At 35.2% G+C, this 21,872-nt stretch overlaps 1 protein-coding gene and 1 long non-coding RNA gene across 2 annotated transcripts; one reads left to right on the forward strand and one right to left on the reverse strand.

Annotated features, from left to right (window-relative positions):
• Positions 1 to 5,218: 5,218 nt before the first annotated feature.
• On the reverse strand, positions 5,219 to 6,514 carry LOC136797679 (uncharacterized). The gene is made up of 3 exons (XR_010845282.1): positions 6,315 to 6,514; positions 5,839 to 5,981; positions 5,219 to 5,421 (listed from the first exon to the last, which is right to left on the reverse strand). It is a non-coding gene; the product is annotated as an uncharacterized lncRNA (long non-coding RNA).
• Positions 6,515 to 11,566: 5,052 nt separating this feature from the next.
• LOC136797684 (galactose mutarotase-like) lies at positions 11,567 to 15,830 on the forward strand. The gene is made up of 8 exons (XM_067054273.1): positions 11,567 to 11,740; positions 12,303 to 12,349; positions 12,524 to 12,675; positions 12,918 to 13,127; positions 13,768 to 13,852; positions 14,249 to 14,384; positions 14,735 to 14,906; positions 15,142 to 15,830. Exons 1-8 carry the CDS (start codon positions 11,598 to 11,600, stop codon positions 15,220 to 15,222), a joined length of 1,026 nt encoding a protein of 341 aa, XP_066910374.1. The 5' UTR covers positions 11,567 to 11,597; the 3' UTR covers positions 15,223 to 15,830.
• The last annotated feature ends 6,042 nt before the right edge of the window (positions 15,831 to 21,872 follow it).

Consider the following 21,872-nt stretch of genomic DNA (forward strand, 5'->3'; position numbering starts at 1 on the left):
TGCACTTGAATGCTAAAGGAACTGCTACTCTGGCCAAAAATTTCAAAATGGTAAACTACAAATTGACATTCTAGTTCCAACTCTCATAAAGAAAAATTTAAATCAGAAAAGTAAAAACATAGATCTGGCTTATTTAAATATTAACTCTCTGAAAAATAAGATGGAAGGGCTGAATTCAGTCGTAGGAGATAAGTATGATATTCTATGCATAGCTGAGTCCAAACTAAATTCTTCTTTTCCAAAATCACAGCTTGTCCGGAAGGGGTACAAGCCACCATATAGATTGGATATTTCATCTACGAGTGGAGGTTTAATTGTCTACGTTCGTAATGGAATTTCCTCACGTTTTCTTAGAGACTTCAGCTTACCTAAGGATATCCAGCTTATTCCTGTTGAGTTACGCCTAAAATCTCACAAGTGGCTAATTTTGTTTTTATACAGACATCACTCACAGAAGCTAGAATCTTTTTTCCAATTATTATCTGATTTATTAGACTTTTATTCCAATTTTGAGCGATGTATGTTGATTGGTGACTTCAACTGCGAACCAACAAACCCAATCTTAAATAACTTTCTGGAAGAAAATTCTTTATATTGTCACATTAAAACAAATACTTGCTTCAAAAAAGTTGAAGGAAGTCGCATTGATTTAATACTTTCGAACCAAAAATATGGGTTGCAGAAGACAGGTACCTGGGACACCGGTCTTAGTGATTTTCACCACTTAATATACACCCAGCTCAAAAGTAGATATACTAGATTACCACCGCGTAAAGCAAATTATCGATGCTATAATGATTTTGTCGAAAATAATTTTTTGACAGATCTATCTTTACAAATGACATCATCAAATATCAATGAAATTGATGATTTTGAGAACAAATTCGTAGATGTTTTAGATAGGCATGCACCTCGAAAAACAAGGATAATTCGTGGGAATGAAAAACCCCACATAAACAGGACCCTTCGAAAAGCCATCATGGAAAGGTCCAGACTTCGTAACATCTATCATCGATCCAACAGTTTTCAGATATGCGTGCCTATCATAAACAGCGAAACTATGTTTGTAGCTTGAATCGAAAAATTAAGAAAAACTATTTCAAAACGGTTGCCTCAAATCCCGGAAATTCTGGACAAACTTTGGGAAATATGCAAACCCTTTTTTTCAGATAAGCATACCGTTTCGGAAAAGATTATCTTAGTTGATAAAGATGAAATTGTAAATAGTGATATTACTACTGCTCAACTTTTCAATAATTACTTTAATGGCATAACCAAGACACTGGATATTTACGAATGGCCGCAATACACTGAGCAGGTCATTGGTGACCCGGTGCTCGATGCTATTGCAAGATATTTAGACCATCCTAGTATCGTAAAAATCAGAAACATTTTTGGTGATAATTCCTTTGAATTTACAAATACTGACACTGAAACTGTCCATGAATTGATTATGTCATTAAATTGTAATAAATCTACATCTGGGGAAGTAAGCTCAAAACTCCTCCAAAAGTCTGCTAATATCTGTTCTTTTGTACTCAAGAACTGCTTTAACTCTTGTCTGAACCAAGCACTTTTTCCTGAACGCTTAAAGCGGGCCACAATAACCCCAGTCTTCAAAGAAGGCGATCCAACGAGTGTTAAAAACTACAGACCTATTAGCATACTTCCTACAGTATCCAAAGTATTTGAAAAAGTCATTGCCCAACAGTTAAATCCTTTTCTAGAAAACTGCTTCTCAGAGTTACTGTGTGGCTTCAGAAAAGGGCACAGTACACAGCATGCTATATTGCGATTATTACATCTCTGGCAAAGGGCACTTGACGATTCAAATATTGTGGGTACTGTACTCATGGATTTATCTAAAGCTTATGATTGTCTACCCCCTGATTTACTTATCGCAAAGCTAGCAGCATATGGTGTAAACCATAATAGTCTATTATTTTTATATGATTATTTGACAAATCGCCAACATAGAGTTAAAATTGGAAATAGTTTAAGTAGTTTTTTATCTATTAGTATGGGTGTTCCTCAGGGATCCATTTTAGGCCCAATTCTTTTTAACATATTTTTAAACGATCTTTTACTCTCTACCCGCGAGGTTGAACTTTGTAACTTTGCCGATGACAACACCCTCTTTGCAATCGCACAAACCCTTGCTGAAGTTATTTTGAAACTTAATATCGAGATTCAAGATATTTTACACTGGTTTAAGGGGGGGGTTTCACTTTTACGGTATGGCGGTATTGGGCCTTTTTACCCCCGGTAAATCGGTATTACGAGAAAAAAACGACGGGATTACGGTATTTCATTTTCTACCGGTATCGGTAAATTACCTGTTTCTTTGTCGGTATTTCGATATTTTTATCAATAAAAAACGGTATTTCGGTATAAAACTATTTACCTTTTAGTTTCTCCATGAGTTTCATGCAGAAAATTTTCAAAAAAGATAAGTCTATTCCGCTATTTTAACCAGTAAAATTTTCTTGCTCGCTTCGCTCGCACAATCGTGGTTGTCATATTCACTTATTATTCAAAATAAGCAAAACTTTACAATATCTAAACAAATATTTTCGTTATTTTTCTGCGGCCGCATTTTTTAATGACAACTTTTGTGATGCAAATACTGCATCCAACGAATGAGTCTAGATAAAATTTTCAGCACTAAATGATATGGTCCGTATTCATTTATATTGCTACTACAATACAATACACTGATACTGCAGTAACTTAGAGACAGTAAAGGCGGTATTTACTCCTTCAATAATTAGTAAAAGTAGGTAGTTCTAAAAACATCTTGTGCAGCATCGAACGATTAAAAAATAATTCACATCATGATACACATGATGCGTTTTCAGGCAATCTAGGCAATCTAAATTTCAAAATTTTTCTTGGCCGAAACTCTTGGAACGCCGCACCGGGTACGGCAGGTACGTCGCTCGCCGTACCATATTTTTGCCAACAAATGGTCAGTGTTAAATAAAATCAAAAATTGTATGACTAAACAAGGCATACTTGGCTAACAATAGCGTATTAAGGCCGTTTTTCAATAACAAAGGAGAGCGAAAATTCTCGAAAAATTTTCGCGCTCACTTCGCTCGCGTTCTTTTTTATATTTTTTTTCTTTCCTCCGATAGGGGGGGTTAAACTTTAGAATTCGCGTCCTCTAGTTGCACCACAGCACCACCTCTATGAAGCCTGTGTTGAAGTATATGGCTTCTCAGACCATGACTAGCCCAAACCTCGATTTCAAATACACGGGTTTCGAATTAAATTTTTGCTTAGCTTTAGCTTTGATCCCATGTAAATTTGCACGAAAAATATCAAGTAAACAGAACGAAAATTGGCCGTGTATCAAGCAATTTTAGCTCATTTTTCCATTTTGACAGACTTTATGGGTCATTATGAAAACAAAAAACATTAAAATAAAAAGTCAATCGTTTAATCATATTTCTTTTATTGAATTTAAAATAGAAAAACATCTTTTGAATGAACACCTGGCTTTCAAAAGAGAAGAAAGGAAATCTATCAACCTTTTATAAGGCATTTCCCCTTATCGCTCCTTTTATTTACTTGATTTTTTCTCTCGCGCCAAATTTAATTCGAAACCCGTGTATTGATTCTCAATATATACATCTTACGGGTCTGCGAGGAAGAAATTATTGGGGGAAAGGCTTATTTTTGCATTTGCCCCCCCCCCGTAACAAGCAAGTAACTTTGGTGCGGCAGACCTAAAATATTTTGCTGTAAAATAGCTGTAAAAGAGGCCTTAAAAAGTCGACGATATCGAGAAATAAGGTCACAAAACTAGCAAAAAACTTTATATATTGGCGAAAATGTTTGGTATAAGAATAGGTCAATCTGTTTAAAAGAGACCATAAAAAGGTTAAACTTAGCCCAATAAGGTCACAATCGTTTAACCAAAAATGTAAAAGCAAAATTGGTGCGTGAACGTGAAAATGGTTTTTTTCGCGCGTGAATACGTGAATTGGCAAAAATTTGTGTGTGAATACCTGAATTGAGGGTTGACTGGGGGGCCTCATAAAGTACAAGACTTGTTTGTACAGTTTCTAATTTGTTACTACACAATAGATTTATTGATAACTGAAAATTCATTATTTTCGAAAGAAAACATAAAAATAATATCGGTATCGGTATTAGGCTTCCTTCACCGACGGTATTACGGTATTTGACCCAAAATTTTGTCGGTATGACGGTATTTAAGACCCCTGAAACCCCCCCCCCCGTTTAAGATCAATGGGCTTGTTGCTAACCCTGGCAAGTTTCAAGTTATGTTTCTCGGTAGATTCGAACCTATACATATTTTTACTATAGGTAATATCAAAGTCAAAGTCAAAAATCAGGTTAAACTATTAGGTATATTTATTGATGACAAACTACGCTTTAGCTCTCACGTTGAATTGAAATGCCAAAATGCGGGAAACAAAATCAGCGCACTTAGACGCATCCGCCCCTTTCTTTCTCTGAAAACGGCGAAGGCTTTATGCCACGCCTATATATTCTCAAACTTTAACTATTGTCCACTAATCTGGATGAATTTTGTAAAACACAACAATAAGAAAATTCAGAAAATTCAACGTAGAGCATTGGCTGTAGTTCATCAAGATCATGACTCTAGTTTATCTCAATTATTAACTATATCTAAAACAGCATCTTTTCACATCAAATTCATTCTTAAAATCCTGGAAGAAATCTATAAAACTTTGAAAAAACAAAATCCCTTATTTCTAGCAAAACTTTTTACCATTAAAACTTCTGGCTTCAATCTAAGAAGAGGAGAACAGCTTATGCTACCTCCAGCAAACACTGTCAAGTTCGGTTTGCAATCTTTGAGTTTTGTCGGCTCTTTAATCTGGGATCGTCTCCCGAAGGATGTGAAAAGCTCTGCAACATTTAATATTTTTAGGGGAAAGCTAAAAATGCTTCCAGAAAATTTTTGTACTTGTCCATTATGTAAATTGTGGTAAATAGCTATTTTTATGAAAGTTGGAATTTATTAGTAAACGGTCACGGCTGTAACTATTTAGGACACTAGGTCCTATCGTTGTTACCAACTGAAAATAAATTGATAATAATAATAATAGGAAAAGATCTTCACCGGGGCGGCATTGAGACAGTGGCGTGTGAGTGAGAGAATGAAAAAAAAACGCCAATAGAAAGAAAAGAAAGACCAACGAAGTTACAGTCTATTCATTAATTTGATTTTAATGATCAATGGCCTCATTTTTTATTTTTGGCCACTTTTTTAATGTTGTATATATTTCGTAACGTATATCATTTTATGAATTGTTAAATTTGATAAAAAAAGATGTTCTTGTTTTCCTCTTCACGACTCTCAAGCAGCACGCTCTCTGTAAACAGCTCATAATGGTAACAGCCAGTAACATTGGTGATGGTACGCTAAATAAAGAATGAAAATTAAAATTACTATCAAATGACTGTAGCAGATCCGTGGTACGGTAGATTTTGTTGTTAAGCTTGAAACTCAAATTGGCCGTCACTCAAAAGTCAGTAGATAAATTGCCGAAGTTACAGTGACAAGTAACGCACACTAATTGGGAAGCACAAAAATCTATTTAGATTTCAGCATAGATGAGATGGGTTGACCTAGTTGTAGTATTTCGTTTTTGCATTTTTGGAGTCTTCCTTAAATTCTGCGTCGATCGGTAGGTGATTTGTAGGTACTTAAAGCAAAAAACCAAGGCTACAGGAGCCTCTGAAAGTCAAACTTTTGATGAAATTAAATGAGGTCAAAATTCTTAAAGTGGCTTGGCAGTGAACGTGTTTGTGTTAGGTCTTTTTTTGTATTTTTCTCACCGGTTTTCATCGGGACGGATCCTTGACCGGGTCACTGATACAGGGGTGTATCATCCGTTTCTCTCGCCATTGTGCCGAGTCAACAAGAGCGTTATTGATAATCTTCTCCCGTCTTTCAAGTATCTACTATTGTTCAGTACGACCTGAAATAATGGGAAAACAAAAGTATACAATGATAGGGTTAATTTTTCTACTCTTTTTAACGGCTCAGCTATCACACCCAGTATCACTGCGAAACTGGGAAAATTTATCTTTTCACGGGGCATTGGTAGTGGTCAAGTGATACTTGAGACAGGGGTATTCAATGGACGCTAAACGTCAAAACAGTGTTCATTTATAATGTGCGTAAACAACGGGGAACAACGGGGTATGTACAGTGGGTTTTTTTTCCGGCGAATTTTCTATTAACCTAACCTGACCTGTGAAACAGGGGTGAAGGTGAGCTAGACTCTTCTGAGGAAAAAAGAAATACGCACCTGCTGGGTGTGATAAATTTCTGCTTTTAGATTCAATATGCTATCTTTTGTAACCGAGGAATATAACATGTGTTTGATGACTCTATCGATCGATGCTTCATTATTTTCGTAAGTTGTCCAGTTTCTCTAATGCTCTTCGTTTTTATTTTTACTTCTCTCTTTTCATTTTCATCTGGAACGAAACGCAAGTCAAATAAAAAATAATAATATGGATTTAGCTAATGTAGTCAGACATTTCAGAGACGTTTCATTTTCTTACATCGCACTTTCTATCGTAGTTAGGACTCCCCACCCGAAGCGCGTTAGTGACTAGTAACTTTGGATTGTTAAACACGATATATGCATACATCTCTATCTGATCCACTTGATCGGTTGGTTTGATGATAAATTTAAGATAAGAAATTCCCGTAGAAATTCCCGTCCCATAGCGGGTCGTGTGTGGATTGTAAATGACTCTCCTGGATTTTTTCTACTTTCTCTACTTCCTCCCTGTCTAAATGGAACCACCATACCCCCGTCTAAACGTTTCCGCAGTTTGAAAAAATTTTCGCCTTGGTAGTCATTTACAATTTAACCGACACCCCCATAGCGAGTAATAGCGAGTTTATGTTTACAAAACAAAGTCGATAGTTGATGTACGGCACTATATCGCCTTTGCTCAACTAAACAGACGACGGTATTTTGGTATTTTTAACGTCGTCGAGCAAAGTGGACGATGTGAGACGGCGAGACATATCAGCTTTGCTTTATACCGTCCCCGCCCCTCGATTTATCTCGAATACATAAACTCGCTAATCTTAGATCGGTGGGTATGATCTCTCGAGATCAGTGGTCGAATTGAATGGAAGAGAATCGAATCAATCGAAGTAAATTGAAGTGATTGTTCGAATCGATCGAACTCAATCGAAAGTGGTCGATTGAACAATCGAAACCAATCGAAGTGATTGATCGAATAGATCGAATCCAATCGAAAACGATCGAACATTTACATCTTTTTTCCACCTTGATTGAGTTCGATTGTTCGATCAATCATTTCGATTGAGTTCGATCGATTCGACCAATCACTTCGATTGAGTTCGATTGAATTCGATCGATTCGATTCCAAATCGAATTCGATTGAGTTCGATTGACATCCCCTGGTTCTTCAGAGAGGAATAACAGGAAGGTCAGATTTCTCTAGGACTCTAGATTTCTTTGCTCTCTGACGGCTAATTAGTAACCGGTGCGTTGATTCCAACCTTTCTATTATTCTGGTTGGTAAACGATATTCAAAAATTTGATTGTGAACTTTGTTTGTTTTGAACATGCTGAAAATCGAGGTACTTCCACTAACAGTAACTGGACTGCCAGGCAGTGTCAAACCAACAACAAGATTGGAATATTGATCAGTTAATAGTATTTTTCAAAATAAAAATAGAATCACTCAAGAGAGTTAGCAAGCAGTTTTGCCGAAAAAGAAAGAGATATACCATGTGAAAAAGCAGGCAATCAGAGAAGCAAACCAGTTTAATCCACGTCACTTAGTCTAACCTTCTTGCTCCACTCGTCCATTTTTGAAAAAAAATTGAAATACTGATTCGCCAAAACATCCGCCACATCTAATATAAGCATATATCCTATCGTTTAAACGTAGAGTCATTCAAGAGCGTTAATCTTTAATCTATACCAGTTTTCTTGCGACAATAAGCGGAATGGGTGTTTTAAAGATATGACTTATCTTATTTATCGTCGGCACTACACTCTATCGTTTAAAATGGTAACCCCATTTTCACTTTCGATCTCAGTCAACTTATCAACTTGTTAGAACAGAACTTTTTGGAAGAACTTGTTTGTTTTTTACAAATCTCAAAGAAAAGAGACCCTTGTGATTTTTTTAGGTTTGATTCTTACTTACTTTTGATACTTTTGATGGGGTTTTTGAGTCTCTCAATCATCCAATTTGGGCCATTCCAGTTTTTATTCGTTACCCCCCAAAATAATTCGAGAGCAGTGGTTCGTCCGGCAATGTGGAAAGAAAAAGGTCAAGTTGTCTTTTGAATTTAATTTTTGTGCAGTTTGTGATATTACGAATGTAGAATGGGAGAGAATTGAAAAGCTTAGGTCCTTCTTCAGATAGTGAGCCTCTCCAAATGTTTTTGTGTTTAGAATTTACTTCTTTAAGGTGGCATTTTCGTCCGAGTCTCTGGTTTTCGTAGCAGGTGATACCCCCTTTGTTCTCAGAGTGGTTGAAATTTGGAGAATATTTCTCTAAGATATACCAAGTATAGATGATTTGATATCTTTCTCTACGTCTTTCCAGCTGGCCAGACTGTATAGTTTTAGAGTTTTAAGTTTTTCCCAATAGTTCAGTTTTTGTAAAGAGAATATTCCATTTAGGAATGATTTTTGAAGCTGTTCTAGTCGTTGCATTTGGTGTCTCTTGGATGGTGACCATAGCTGTGAACAGTAATCAATGTGAGGGATTGCCAATGTCTTCCATAGGGTCAGCATTACAGTAGGGTCCCTTGTTTTGAAAGTTCGATATATCCATGAACTGATACCTTTGACCTTGTCGATTACATTTTCTATATGATTGTCATATGTCATACCCACATCTAAAGTGATACCAAGGTCTTTGACTGTAGTCTTGGTCTCTATCACCTTTTGGGTATCAGAGAAGTATTTGGAGAGTTCTTTAAGTTCTTCATTTCTACCATAGTTGAGATGTTCAAATTTAAGTCCATTCAATTTCATGTTATTCAATCCAGTCCACTCGTAGACTGCGTTCATGTCATCTTGGAGCTGAATGATATCAGCATGGTTTTTGATTTCTTTCATTAGACGTGTATCATCAGCAAATGATGATAAGAAAGAGTGTAATATCTTTTTGTCAATGTCTTGTATCATTATCAGAAACAGTAGTGGTCCAAGCACAGATCCTTGGGGAACACCAGAGATGATTTCTGACCTTTCTGATAGTGTGTAGTCAACAGAGACTTGTTGTGTTCTACCTGTTAGAAAGGATTTGATCCAAGCAAGCAGTTTGCCTTTGATGCCATTGGTTTTAATTTTGTTCAGAAGAATGGTATGGTCGACTCTGTCGAAAGCCTTGCTAAAGTCAAGGTAGATCACGTCCACATTATTGCCGTTTTCTATATGGTGGATAAGTCGTTCTGTGTGAGAGAGAAGTTGGCTCAGGCAGGATCTACCAGATCTGAAACCATGTTGGTTGCAATTAAAAAGATTGTTGTCTTCAAGATGTTTTTGTATCTTACTTCTGACAATTTTTTCGAAAATTTTTGAGACATTCGAAGTTAAAGCGACTGGTCTATAGTTTTCTGGTAAACCTTGGTTGCCTTTTTTGAAGATTGGTGTGATGTAGCTTGATTTAAGTAGATGGGGAGTTTGACTTTTGTCTAGAATATTTCTCCAGATAAGACAAAGAGGAGTTGCAAGTTGTTGTCTGGCTTTTTTGAGCAGGATGGCAGGGAAACCATCAGGTCCAGGGGCAGAGTTTGAAGATAGGGTGTTGATTTCGTTGATAAAATCAGCTTCTGTGAGGTCTATATCACATAGTTGAGAAGTGTTGTTGTCATTTTCATTCAGGTCGTATCTCTCCAATGGTTGAGTAAAGACAGAACTGTATTGGTTCTGAAGTATGTTAGCCATACGTTTACTGTCATTTGTAAGTTCATTTGTTGACGGATCTATTAAGGGTCCAACCTTGGGTTTATGCTTTGAAAACTTCTTTGCATAGGCATAGAAATATTTAGGATTAGATTTAATTTTTGAAGTAGCATCAAGTTCTTGCTTTTGTCTTTCATTTATGTGTGACTGTTGAAGCTTGAGTTCAATATCGATAAGTTTCTGTGCGGTTTTGTTCATTCGATGCTTTTTTTTAATTTTGATCTATTACGCATTAAAACACGTCTGTCTCTTGGGATTATTTTATAAGAATGTTTTGGTTTGCGAGCTGGTACTTTGTTTGCTGAAATAACTGATATACACTTATCAATAAAAGTTTCGTATTGTTTCTCTGGGTCTGAGGTTGAGTCCAAAGTCTTACGCCAGTCAATACATTGTAAATCTTTGTTTATGGCTTCCCAATTTATGTTTTTGTTAAGAAAATTAAAATTATCGAATTTGCTGTTCAAAGTTTTTTTGTTTTCAACCTTTCTTGTTTCAGTAAAAGTCAAATGTGTTAAAATGTCTATTAAGTGATGATCTGAATGGACTGTAGGAATAACATCATAATCAAATATAATTTCATGATTGTTTGTCAATAGAAAGTCTAAAATATTTCCATCTGAATGAGTTTCTTTGTGAATGGATTGATTCTTGATTTATTTAATGGGCCATTTTATTAAAAACCATACAGGGGTATTGACGAACTTTTCCAGGGCGTCTGAGCCTTGAATGGAATAGCCTTCTTATACTCTACATGTAATGACTCCACCATCTATCTATCTATATTTTAAGTATCAAAAGGTCATAAGAACCATTATCCATGCTTACAAATTATAAGATTGAATAAAAATAAAAAGTATATAAAGCATATGAAATTTTAGCGCTAAGAGACCGAAGCAGCCAGCAGAGAGATTTTTTAGAAATATGTACTTTTATCTTCTAGGAGACCAAATGTTATGACCTTTCAATTTTTTATACAAATGATGTGTTCTTATTTCTGAAGGAAACCTTTATTTTATCGCACTATTTGTCTCCCAAAACTTATCACTACTTTATTTAGATGTTCTAAAAAAATATAGGAAAAACAGTTTGCCATGATAAACTTGTAAGATATTTTTTTCTCCACGAAAAAGATGTGTTCTGAAGCTTTCTAGGGTTACCTAGACAACAAGAACATGTTAGATTATATCCCTGGTCTCGTCAGAACACATTAATATTTCTAGCTGTCTAGCTCATTAATTTTGGAAGATCTGATCCGAACAGATCAAAATTTCTACCAGAAATATGCTCTCAGAACACATCGGAATAAAGGTTGCCTCGTCGTCTCACAAAAAGCCAAACTAGGAAGGTGTGCAACAAGATGCTAAACAAAAGAGGTATACAAAAGAAAAGCTGGTTTAAAATAGTGGTTTTAAACGAGAGAATGCTATCCCAGGTATCGAAACAAATTGATAAAAATAAATTTTATTTAATAAATAATTATTGCTAGAAGCCTGATGTTTTATAATTTTAATTTATTTTTTTTCTTCAAAGTAACATAATTTGTTCATTTCTTAGTTTACTATAAAACAGAATAGGAAGTCATACCTTTCTCTCTATCTGCAATTTAGCCCAATCATGAAGAAACTAGAAATTAGTAATTTTGGTATATTGCCATCAGGAGAGATAGTAAAAAAGATTGAATTTGAGAACAAGAACGGTTTGAAATTTTCTGTCCTCAATTATGGAGCAACTGCTGCCAGCTTGATTTGTCCTGATAAGTGAGTTGATTGACATTATTTTTTTGTCTGTGTGTTTTAAATTTAAATGAGAATAGTAGTAAGATGTATGTCAAAACTTTCAAAACATTTTTTTTCATATTTTTCATAAGAATCAGTAAAGTTTTTCTGAGGCTCAGCTGTTCTTATTTTTTTGGCACTTTGAAATTCAAATTGTTTTTATCTTTAGAGGGTGTAATTTATGGCGTATTTTATGCATTATACCCAATTTTTTACTTTGACCTCTAAATTGCTAAATTGCTAAATTGGGCACCATTCAATTAAGTAAGCAAAAGTCGACCCCCTCTCAACTTGAATGGTCGCTTACCCTTCGTATTGACAGTACCCCGCTTCCGTGTACCTATGCTTTTCGAAGGAATACCCCTCACCCTCATCCTCACCCTCAGAGCGTACTTTATTTTTGAGTAATTTCAGGCTCAGCATTGTTTTTGAATTGTTCTAATTTTTTGGCGATTTTGAGCCTCATTGTTCTCATAAAATTGTTCTTACAAAAGAAAAAAGTGTATAGTAAGATTTTATATATTTAATCTTTCTCATTTTACAGGAATGGGAAAAGCGACGATATAATACTTGGATATAACAACCTAGAAGGTATTTTCATCCGTCGTAAACACTTTACAATTTGCAGGTTTTTTTATTCACTGTCATGAAAAACTGTATAGTTTCTATAATTTGAAAATCAGATAAATAAATGAATATGGCAATTTCATTCACAACAATGATGAGTTTAGTTGAATTTAGTAATTTTGAATATCTTTGTTACAGGTTACTTAGAAAACAGTTACTTTGGATCGACAATTGGACGTTTTACGAACCGTATCTGTAAAGGGAAATTCAGCCTTGATGGAACAGATTATCAATTGAATTGCAATAATGGATCAAACCATTTACACGGAGGATGCCAGGGATGGGATAAGGTTTATTTTTTTAACATCGATAGTATCAGGTTCGAATAATATAGGGCAAAAAAACAAATAAAACTGTTTCTTTATTCACCATCATTTCAAAGTCTTAACAGCCAAATGAATATTATTATTTTTTCTTTTATTAATTTTCAGGGGCTGTTGACAATTGTCTAGTTTTAATTTCCTCGTACTTTTCCAGTTTATTTTTGTAATAAGCGTATATCCTAAAATTATGGAGTTTTCTTCTTTTTCAGAAATTGTGGGATTGGAAAATTGAAACTGATGAAGTGGAATTCCATTTGGAGAGCAAAGACGGTGACGAGTGTTACCCTGGCAACGTGAATGCATCAGTCTGTTACAAACTAACTGAAGATAACGAAGTGCAAATTCGTTTAAAAGCAACAACTGATCAAACTACACTCATCAATATGACCAACCATGCATTCTTCAATCTCAGTGGTCAAGTATTGCATTTATTTCATCAGGGTCCGCGGTTCCACTCTGAAAGTGATAGGGCCAAGATTTACTGACTAAGGAGGCGTCACCATGGTCGGGGCAGACGGGCGTATATTTTTAAATTTAGCCATTTTAGATCGCTTAAAAGAGGCTATTAAACAGAATTTGGCTTTAGTAAATATTCTTTTTGCTTTGAAAAAATGTGGTTGGGCCAAGACCCCCCCCCCCGCTACCGCATCGCCTGTTCATTTTGTGCTCTCTCAAACTTGTCCCCGTGTATTCCAAGCTTTATTAACGTTACTGATGTACGCCAGAGAATATCTAGGTCAATATCAGTCAGCATACAAAACTTACAAAAGCTGATAAAATGCAGGGAGCAAGGCTGGTGCTCCTCTGACACTTACTCACTATTGTATATGTTCTAACTACTATGGGGATGTTCATTTTATGCTACATATCTTCTCCAAGAAAGCTCAAAGAAAGTTGTCAGTCGTATTCAATTTTCTTTAAAACTTTAGATTTATATATGCCAAACCTGATTTTTGCATTCTTTTAATTCGTTCCATATTTTCAAAAAATATTCAAACTCTCTACTTCTATGTTTGATATTTCATATCGAGATTTTTTCATCTACGAATTCATCCATAGGAAAAGAACACGAAAGTTTTGGATCACGAGATGCTCATCAATTCGTCGAAATATTTACCAGTTGACAGCACACTCATTCCAACAGGTTCCAAATCTTTTATACCAATACATCATCATGTTCTTTGCGTTCGAGGACTTACTAAAGATATTCTGGAATGCATATATGCTACACGAATTTCGTCAAGGAAAGTGAAAGTCGGAAGTCAGTCCGATGTCTTTACGAGGAGCCCATTGAAAGTGTATGTAGTTGCGAAAATGGGTCTCAGAGTCTGCTGTAACTCAACCAAATAAAGAAGACCTCTCTACCGTTACAAGGAAAAGTTTTTCGAATGAAACCATTTCGTATACTTTGAATTCTCAAATTGATAATAGCATTTACCTCATTTTGATACGATAAAGAATGTTGATGTGTTTGAATGAATGTTTCTCGAGTAATATTTATAATATTTCAAAACGGACTTCATTTTCTATTTTTCTTCAGGCGAGGTTAAGGATCTATCTAAAGACCCTGTGTTTGATTTTCGGACAAAGAAGATTATCGGACAGGATATCGAAGAAGCAGGTGGATATGATCACAATTATTGTTTCGATGACCAAAATGACGACTTCCGCGCAAGGTTAGTCTTCTATATCTATATCATAAACCATCCCCACTCATTAATTGCTTGAATTTAGATTAGGTTCAAGCTGTAGATTGTCCCAGGGGAAGACATGAGTATTTTTTGTGGGTTTTTCGGTGGTAGTGGATTAACCAGCGAGAGTAAGGCGAGAATAGTCCTTTGAAAATTTGCAAGGTAAACATCTTTTTAGTTTGGGTGAACCCAAAAATGTTAGTAAACATTAAAGTGTAGGTTTTCTTGGACAAAGTTGATGTCACAAACATCATTGGTCATTTTTTTAAACTAAATGAAAATACTTGATGTCACTTCGCATGTAGCTAACTTTCATTTTCTTTCTTTTTTCATAGAGTTTTCCATGAAAATTCTGGTCGTCAACTGGAGATTCGCTCAAGTCAACCAGGAATGCAGTTTTATTCTGGCAACTTTTTAAACGGTCATATTGGAAAGTTGAATAACAAGTATGACAAACATTGTGGATTTGCGTTGGAACCTCAATTTTATCCGGATAACATCAATCAGGTTTGTAACATTTCAACTTGTGCTTTTTCACCTCGTTATGTTTTCAAACATTCGCCTTAAGCTTCAGGAGGTTTTCTGAGTACGTTTATTATCGAAATTTTCGTATGGTGAGGAATTCAAACGTTGAGAACCGGTGGTACATAAAGGGCTTGTCCGACATATGAACCTTTTGTGCTCTAACAGTAATAGCAACTGGCACTAGAATTACACTCTTTACTTTTTGTTCTTTTTCCAGCCATCCTTCACATCTTCAATAACAAAAAGTGGCGAGACTTACGAACAGTATATAATCTGGAAAATATCTGTAAAGAATTAATACACACTAGTGGGTTGACTGAGTATTGGAGTATTCAGCCGTCACCCTTTCCAGACCTTGGAAACGTAATTTTTGAAAACGATAGATCTTTTTTACGACATCTCACGCATGTTTTACTTGTTTGGTTTGCTGCATGACGTAGAAGTAGGCTTCTCTTATTCAAGATTCTTTGTGATGATAGCTGGACCAGTACATGGGAATGAAGCAGTGTCAAGTGGACCCTTGACCAAGTGTTTCTACAAAGAGTAAATGTAAATAATATTTTCTGATTGATAGGGCTACTTATAAGTTCATCGAATCTTTACATCCCCAGGTCCTTAAAAACTTAAAAGCTCATTCATAATTTGATGGAAAGCTTAGAGTCTTCTCATATTTTTGGGGTTTCTATTTGTTCTGTTTTTTTAACCAGAATCTCGACCGATTTTCGTTTCTTTATGGAGTCAATTTCATTTCTGTAAATTTCGAGCAAAATGAACGATATCAAATTGAAATAGGGTTACGTATAGCTCCAAAATTGACAGTTAGGGTTATAGGGTTTTATTTTTAGTGCATTTTTTTTATTACGCATATACAAAAGAAACTGAAATAAAGTATGAAGCTTATGTTAATCGCTATCACGTTGAAATTCTGGTTTTTGAGGTACCATTCTGCTGTTGTGCTTTCTGAAGATTTTTTAAGCCGTTGTCGTTTGCTCTTTTGAAAGTTTTTGATTGACAGAGAGATAATATAGATTTTTTATGAAACAATTAATACTTAAGATAAAATGGAAATTAAATCATTTTAGTTAATTTTGAAAGGTTTCCTAGCTCCCTGATAACAGACTAAAGTTTCAACCAAATTTATTTGGTGATTTAGTGCGTTTAGAAGATATGATGAAAATTGAACAAATATTACTTAAGTCAAGTCAAGTTAAGTACTTCACACTGGTATACGAGAGAAGTTTTTCAACAAAAAGCTTACTGCAACCAGAAAACAGGATGAACCATGCAACTGCCGAGCAGAATATCCTGCCCAAGGAAATTACAGAAAACTTCTCTCATATACCAGTGTGACAATACCGCCGAAAACACCCCAAAACGTAAGTACATAGGATTAACAGAACGTGAATTCAAAGTTCGAATTAGTGAACACAAAACAATATTCGGCAACAAAAAGTACAGTAATAGCACAACCTTGTCGTCTTACGTTTGAGAATCAAAAGAAAAGAACTTGAACCCCACTTTGAAAAGGTCGATAGTAAAACAAATAAACCAGCTGCGCTGGAAGCTCCGGCTTAAGAGATTAAAAGATGTGAAAGATGAGCTTGTCGAGTTAGTTGTGTTAGAATGTTGCCCACAAACTACTAATCAGAACAGATCAGAAAGCAAAGTAATAATTCTATTGCAGAGCGAGTATGAGAAATAATCTTAACAAATAAATAAACCAGCTGGAAGTTTAGCTCTTCTAAGTGATTACACATGCACTTTCTTGCCTAAAGAACCAACCCCACCCCCGCCCACTCATCCTCGACTAAAAAGTTCAAACTTGGAGCTAAAGGAGATGAACATTTAGAAGTGAATATTTCCAAGTTCTTATACTGTAAATTAATTTTTTTCTAAACTTGCCAATAGCGAAGCCATGATGCGCCGTTGATTTGATTGGTCCGGATAAAATTTTGGGGAGAAAAATAGCCTAAATTAGAGGCCACGGCTTTGAGCTAAGCATTATTTTTTCTGTTGGGATAATACTTGGAAGAGTAGGATAAACCAAATAAAATGGTACAATGGTGTGTATGTTATAAATAGTGGTATATTTGGAAAAAACCTGTTTCCTGTTTGAAAAATCTTCAAAAGGAATGGTCGCCCCAGCCAATGAAATTACTTTATTCGTAGAAATTTTAGCGAGACTAATTTTAGCGTTTTAGCGAGTTCTCCCTATTTTCGCTAAAATAAATCTCGCTAAAACTCACCAAATCGCCAGATCGCTAAAATTTAACTATTTAAATATACACTAAAATAAGTCTCGCTAAAATTTCTACGATTAAAGTATGACAAAGTCCAAAAAATAATTTTCAGTTATAACACTGTGAAAATTTCTCCGATCTTGTTCAAATTTACACAGGAATTGTGTTTTAGTATACTTTACTGAATTCTCATAGCGATATGTTTGTAAAAAATCTGTGTCGGGTTTGAAAAATCAAAAGGAACGGTCGCCAGCCGCAATGAAATTACGACAAAGTCCAAAAAATAATTTTCAGTTATAACACTGTGAAAATTTCTCTGATCTTGTTCAAATTCACACAGGAATTGTGTTTTAGTATACTTTACTGAATTCTCATAGTGATATGTTTGTAAAAAATCTGTGTCGGGTTTGAAAAATCAAAAGGAACGGTCGCAAGCCGCGATGAAATTACGACAAAGTCCAAAAATGATCATTTCAGCCATAACACTGCAAAAATTTCTCCAATCTTGTTCAAATTTAAAAAGGAATTGTGTTTTCGTATCCTTTACTGAATAGACCTTTTTTCAAAGAGAACGTCCTGTTGAATAATTATGTAGTCCAGCCATAAAAACAATGATAGAGCCATGCATAATTACTGTATCATGCATATTGTAATAATTATGCATGGTTTTATCATTGTTTTTCTGCTGGACTACATAATTATTCAACAGGGTGGCCTCTTTGAAAAAAGGTCTATTCTCATAGCGATATGTTTGTAAAAAATCTGTATCGGGTTTGAAAAATGAAAAGGAACGGTCGCCAGCCGCAATGAAATTACGACAAAGTCCAAAAACGATCATTTTCAGCCATAACACTGTGAAAATTTCTCCAATCTTGTTCAAATTTAAAAAGGAATTGTGTTTTCGTATCCTTTACTGAATTCTCATAGCGATATGTTTGTAAAAAATCTGTGTCGGGATTGAAAAATCAAAAGGAACGGTTGCAAGCCGCAATGAAATTACAACAAAGTCCAAAAACGATCATTTTCAGCCATAACACTGCGAAAATTTCTCCAATCTTGTTCTAATTTTCAAAGGAATTGTGTTTTAGTATCCTTTACTGAATTCTCATAGCGATATGTTTGTAAAAAATCTGTGTCGGGTTTGAAAAATCAAAAGGAACGGTCGCCAGTCAACAATAATAAAATGATGAATACAAAACAGGATCATTTTCAGCCATAAACATAACACCACAAAAACTACTCAGATCGTTTTCAAATTTTCACTGTAATGTAGTAATTTTAGTATTCTCTTTTAAATTCCAATGGATGTGTTTGAAAGTTTCATTGTCAAGTTACCAAGACCAACAGAACTTTATGGTTAGCCATATGCAAGATTTTTTAAGCACTCGATCAGCTGACGATTCATGGCCAAAATTTCTCCAAAGTCTTTCCACATTGTTAGAGAGCCAGTATGCATCAAACTTCTCATAAATCATGTCCAAAACATCAAGAATAATGATGAAAATGATCAATTTTTCACTGAGATTTGCCAGTATTTGCTACACAGTCAACTAGTCCACTTTCGGCAGCCATCTTTTTCTTAAATACTTTCGGCCAATCAAATCACAGTATTATTTGAATCAGGTAATCCGTTTTTATTAAATCGGAATAGATCATCGGATTAGATAAACAAACAAAAAATGTCTTGAGCGTCGTCGTCGTCGGACGAGAGAGAATTTAAGGCTCCTAGGCCGGAGCAATTAACAGCTATAATCAATTTCAAAATCATGCAAGCTTTGCCATTATGAAAAGTATATGGTTTTGAATTGCCTGTCCCAGGACGAACTTTTGAACAAACGTTCTGAATTAGTGTCGAAGTGCCGATTTGAGGATACATTTTTACTAGCCAATTATAAATCTAAAGATTGATTTAATTATCATTATTCCCTTAGGTATCAAATCACATTGCTAATTCAAACTTTCAGAAACCAATCTGATAAGTAAAAAGTATGTAGTTCCCCAACACTTATTACCTGATGATTCGTAAAAGATTGAACTGATTGATTCTTGTCTACTTTTTTTAAAATCGTACCGTGAGATCGGGTAACTTGCATCAGTGGAGGCTAACATGCATAGCCCTCAAATGAATGGCCTGGCTGGTCATGAAAATACAACTACGCAGCTCCGCTCGCAGCTTTACTCTACTATTTTTTGGTTTTGATTTAACTTTGTATTTTAATGACCAGCCAAGGTCTTTCATTTGAGGGCTATGCATGTTAGCCTCCACTGATACAAGTTACCCGATCTCACGGTACACTGGCGAAAATACTTTTCATAGTAGAGGTTTTCTTGTTAGAGATTATTGAGTACATTTTTGGAAGTTAGTGTAAGCAAAAAAGTTGCTCAGTTTTCATTTATCTTTCCAACAGTGTATAACTTGACATGTTTTGGGGTGACATTTTTTCTTGTCAACAAATGCTGACAGGGAGTGACAGATGACATTTGACACTTGTCTCCTTTGAAAATTTTCATAAATAGACCAATTTGAGGATTACGCCCTGGTTATGTTATGCATGCCGAGGGGCAAATCACTGAAATAAATCTCGTACACAATTTTATGAATCAAAAATAAATCAAAAATAAATCATAAATAAAAAATAAACCATAAATCATAAATCTCGTACACGATTTTCTCAGTGATTTGCCCCTCGATGCATGCAATACTTGTTATACGTACGATATCATCGTCTTATCTTGAGGTAATTGGTCAAGATAAATCTATGTATTGATAGAGGTATTTTGTTTTCCGTTTTCTGTCAGTGTGTTACTTTCGATTTCGCACGATATTTTTTTTCTCGATAAGTTTGTTGTGATTGATATAGCCTTGTTTATACTTCATTCAGCCTTTGTTTTGAATTTAAAGCCCAATCCCCATTTAGCAATTATAATTTCTGCCTTGGCTTGTCTGCCTATCAGGCTGCACCTATATGTTTTTTTTTTCTTTTTTTTTATGTTTTTGAGCAGCTCATAACGCCGTTTTTGTAGACTAGCCGAAATATCTCTTTTTACTCGCAGGATTGATGGTAATTTTCATCTTCTTTAATTTTGAAACGAAGCACAACCAAAAAAAATGAAACTTCAGAAAGTTGCGTATTTCCAGGGAGTAAACAATTCTGACAATTAACAAAAATTGTCAAATGTCTCGTATTGGGATTCTAGTCTTGAGCCCTAAGCCTACACGGGATTGCAGCGTTTGGGTAAATGAGACAAGACTCAAAAAAGCGGGTGTTTTGATGCACTTCCATATGATCGAAATATCGCACTTTTTGAATGTAATTAAGGACCTTGATTTTTTAAGACATTCGAATTCTTTTCAAAACAAAACAAAGTTTTTCAAACAAAATCTGATATAGTATAGCCAAGGTTCTTAAGCTAGTATAGTATAGTTTTGACTTGAAAAATATGTATACTATTAGCTTAGTTGCAACCAAACTCGGTAAACACATGATTGTCATGATCGTCTTTGCCGAAGACTTTTCCTATTCCCAAGGCAATGAAAATATTTTGTTATCAAAGGCCAAAATAATATCATCTACGTTTTTCCAAAGAGCAATTAAAAATGACAAGCTTTTTCTCTTTGTTGGGGACGCTTTATTTTATCAAAACAATCAGAAACGAAAAATTGTCGTGTTTTTTTTGGTTGAAAAATACGTCAGCCGGGAGGGCTAGAATCAAATTTTGAGCAAATTTCTGCTTTCCTTTAATTTTATCGTGCCTTTAAGCCACCTTCAACATCCAAAGGACTTTAAGTACTTTCATCAGCAACAGCTTAACCGGCGTGCGATGCTGGGTACCGGCTAGTTTCTATTAATTTGATATTTTTCTATAGCATGGTATAAATGAAGTGTCACCTCTTGAACAGGTGCGAATACACCTTTTCGACCGTAGCCGCCAATTACCACGCGGGCATTTTTTTTTCCGTTTTACCACCCTAAAACCGTCCCAGTCTTTTCTTCGCATCTATAGACAATAGAAAAAAGTGTAAATAAGGATTGGATCGAGTTTTGGGGATAGTTAAATAATAAAGTGGCACCTGACCATGCGACTACGATCATTGAGCCTATTTACATATATTCTCGATAATTCTCTCCGGTGATAAAATCATCTCACAGTGGTCACAGAGACAAAAGGTGCATCGAAGAAGTGTGTATTGGTATTGTTCACTAGAAAGGTTTATTAAAAGAATTTGCTGTTTGGTATGTAGGCTAAAAATGCGCACATCCTTTATCTTTTTCGAAAACTCCTCGATCTAAGATAAAATATGCTTTCACAATAATGTGGTAATTAGCAAGCCAAATTTGAGATGATCTATCTAATCTCATTAAGAGACAGCTGTTTTGCGTATTTCTTTAACGATTGTGATTTCTGATTGACATTTAAGGCAGGAAGATCTTTTCAACAGCAACGATTTAGGAGTTAGTGCTTTATAAAGGGTTTATAAAGAGTTTTGCTTATTTTAAGACAAACATTTTATTATTGTGTCATTCGTTTTTGAATTGAAAAATAAGTATATGATGTATAATCACATTATAACGGAGGAGGAGGACATAACGAGAGTACTTTAGACGTACAAACTTTCGCGAACAGAAACTTGCCTTAAGAATGAAAAATATTCCTTAAATCCGATAAAGACGGTTGCTGTTCGACATTAAAAGGTATTAAAGGATGA

The sequence above is a fragment of the Clytia hemisphaerica genome, unplaced genomic scaffold (genome assembly GCF_902728285.1).
Source record: "Clytia hemisphaerica strain Z4C2 unplaced genomic scaffold, Clytia hemisphaerica genome assembly, whole genome shotgun sequence".
In the NCBI taxonomy this organism is placed as follows: Eukaryota; Metazoa; Cnidaria; class Hydrozoa; order Leptothecata; family Clytiidae; genus Clytia; species Clytia hemisphaerica.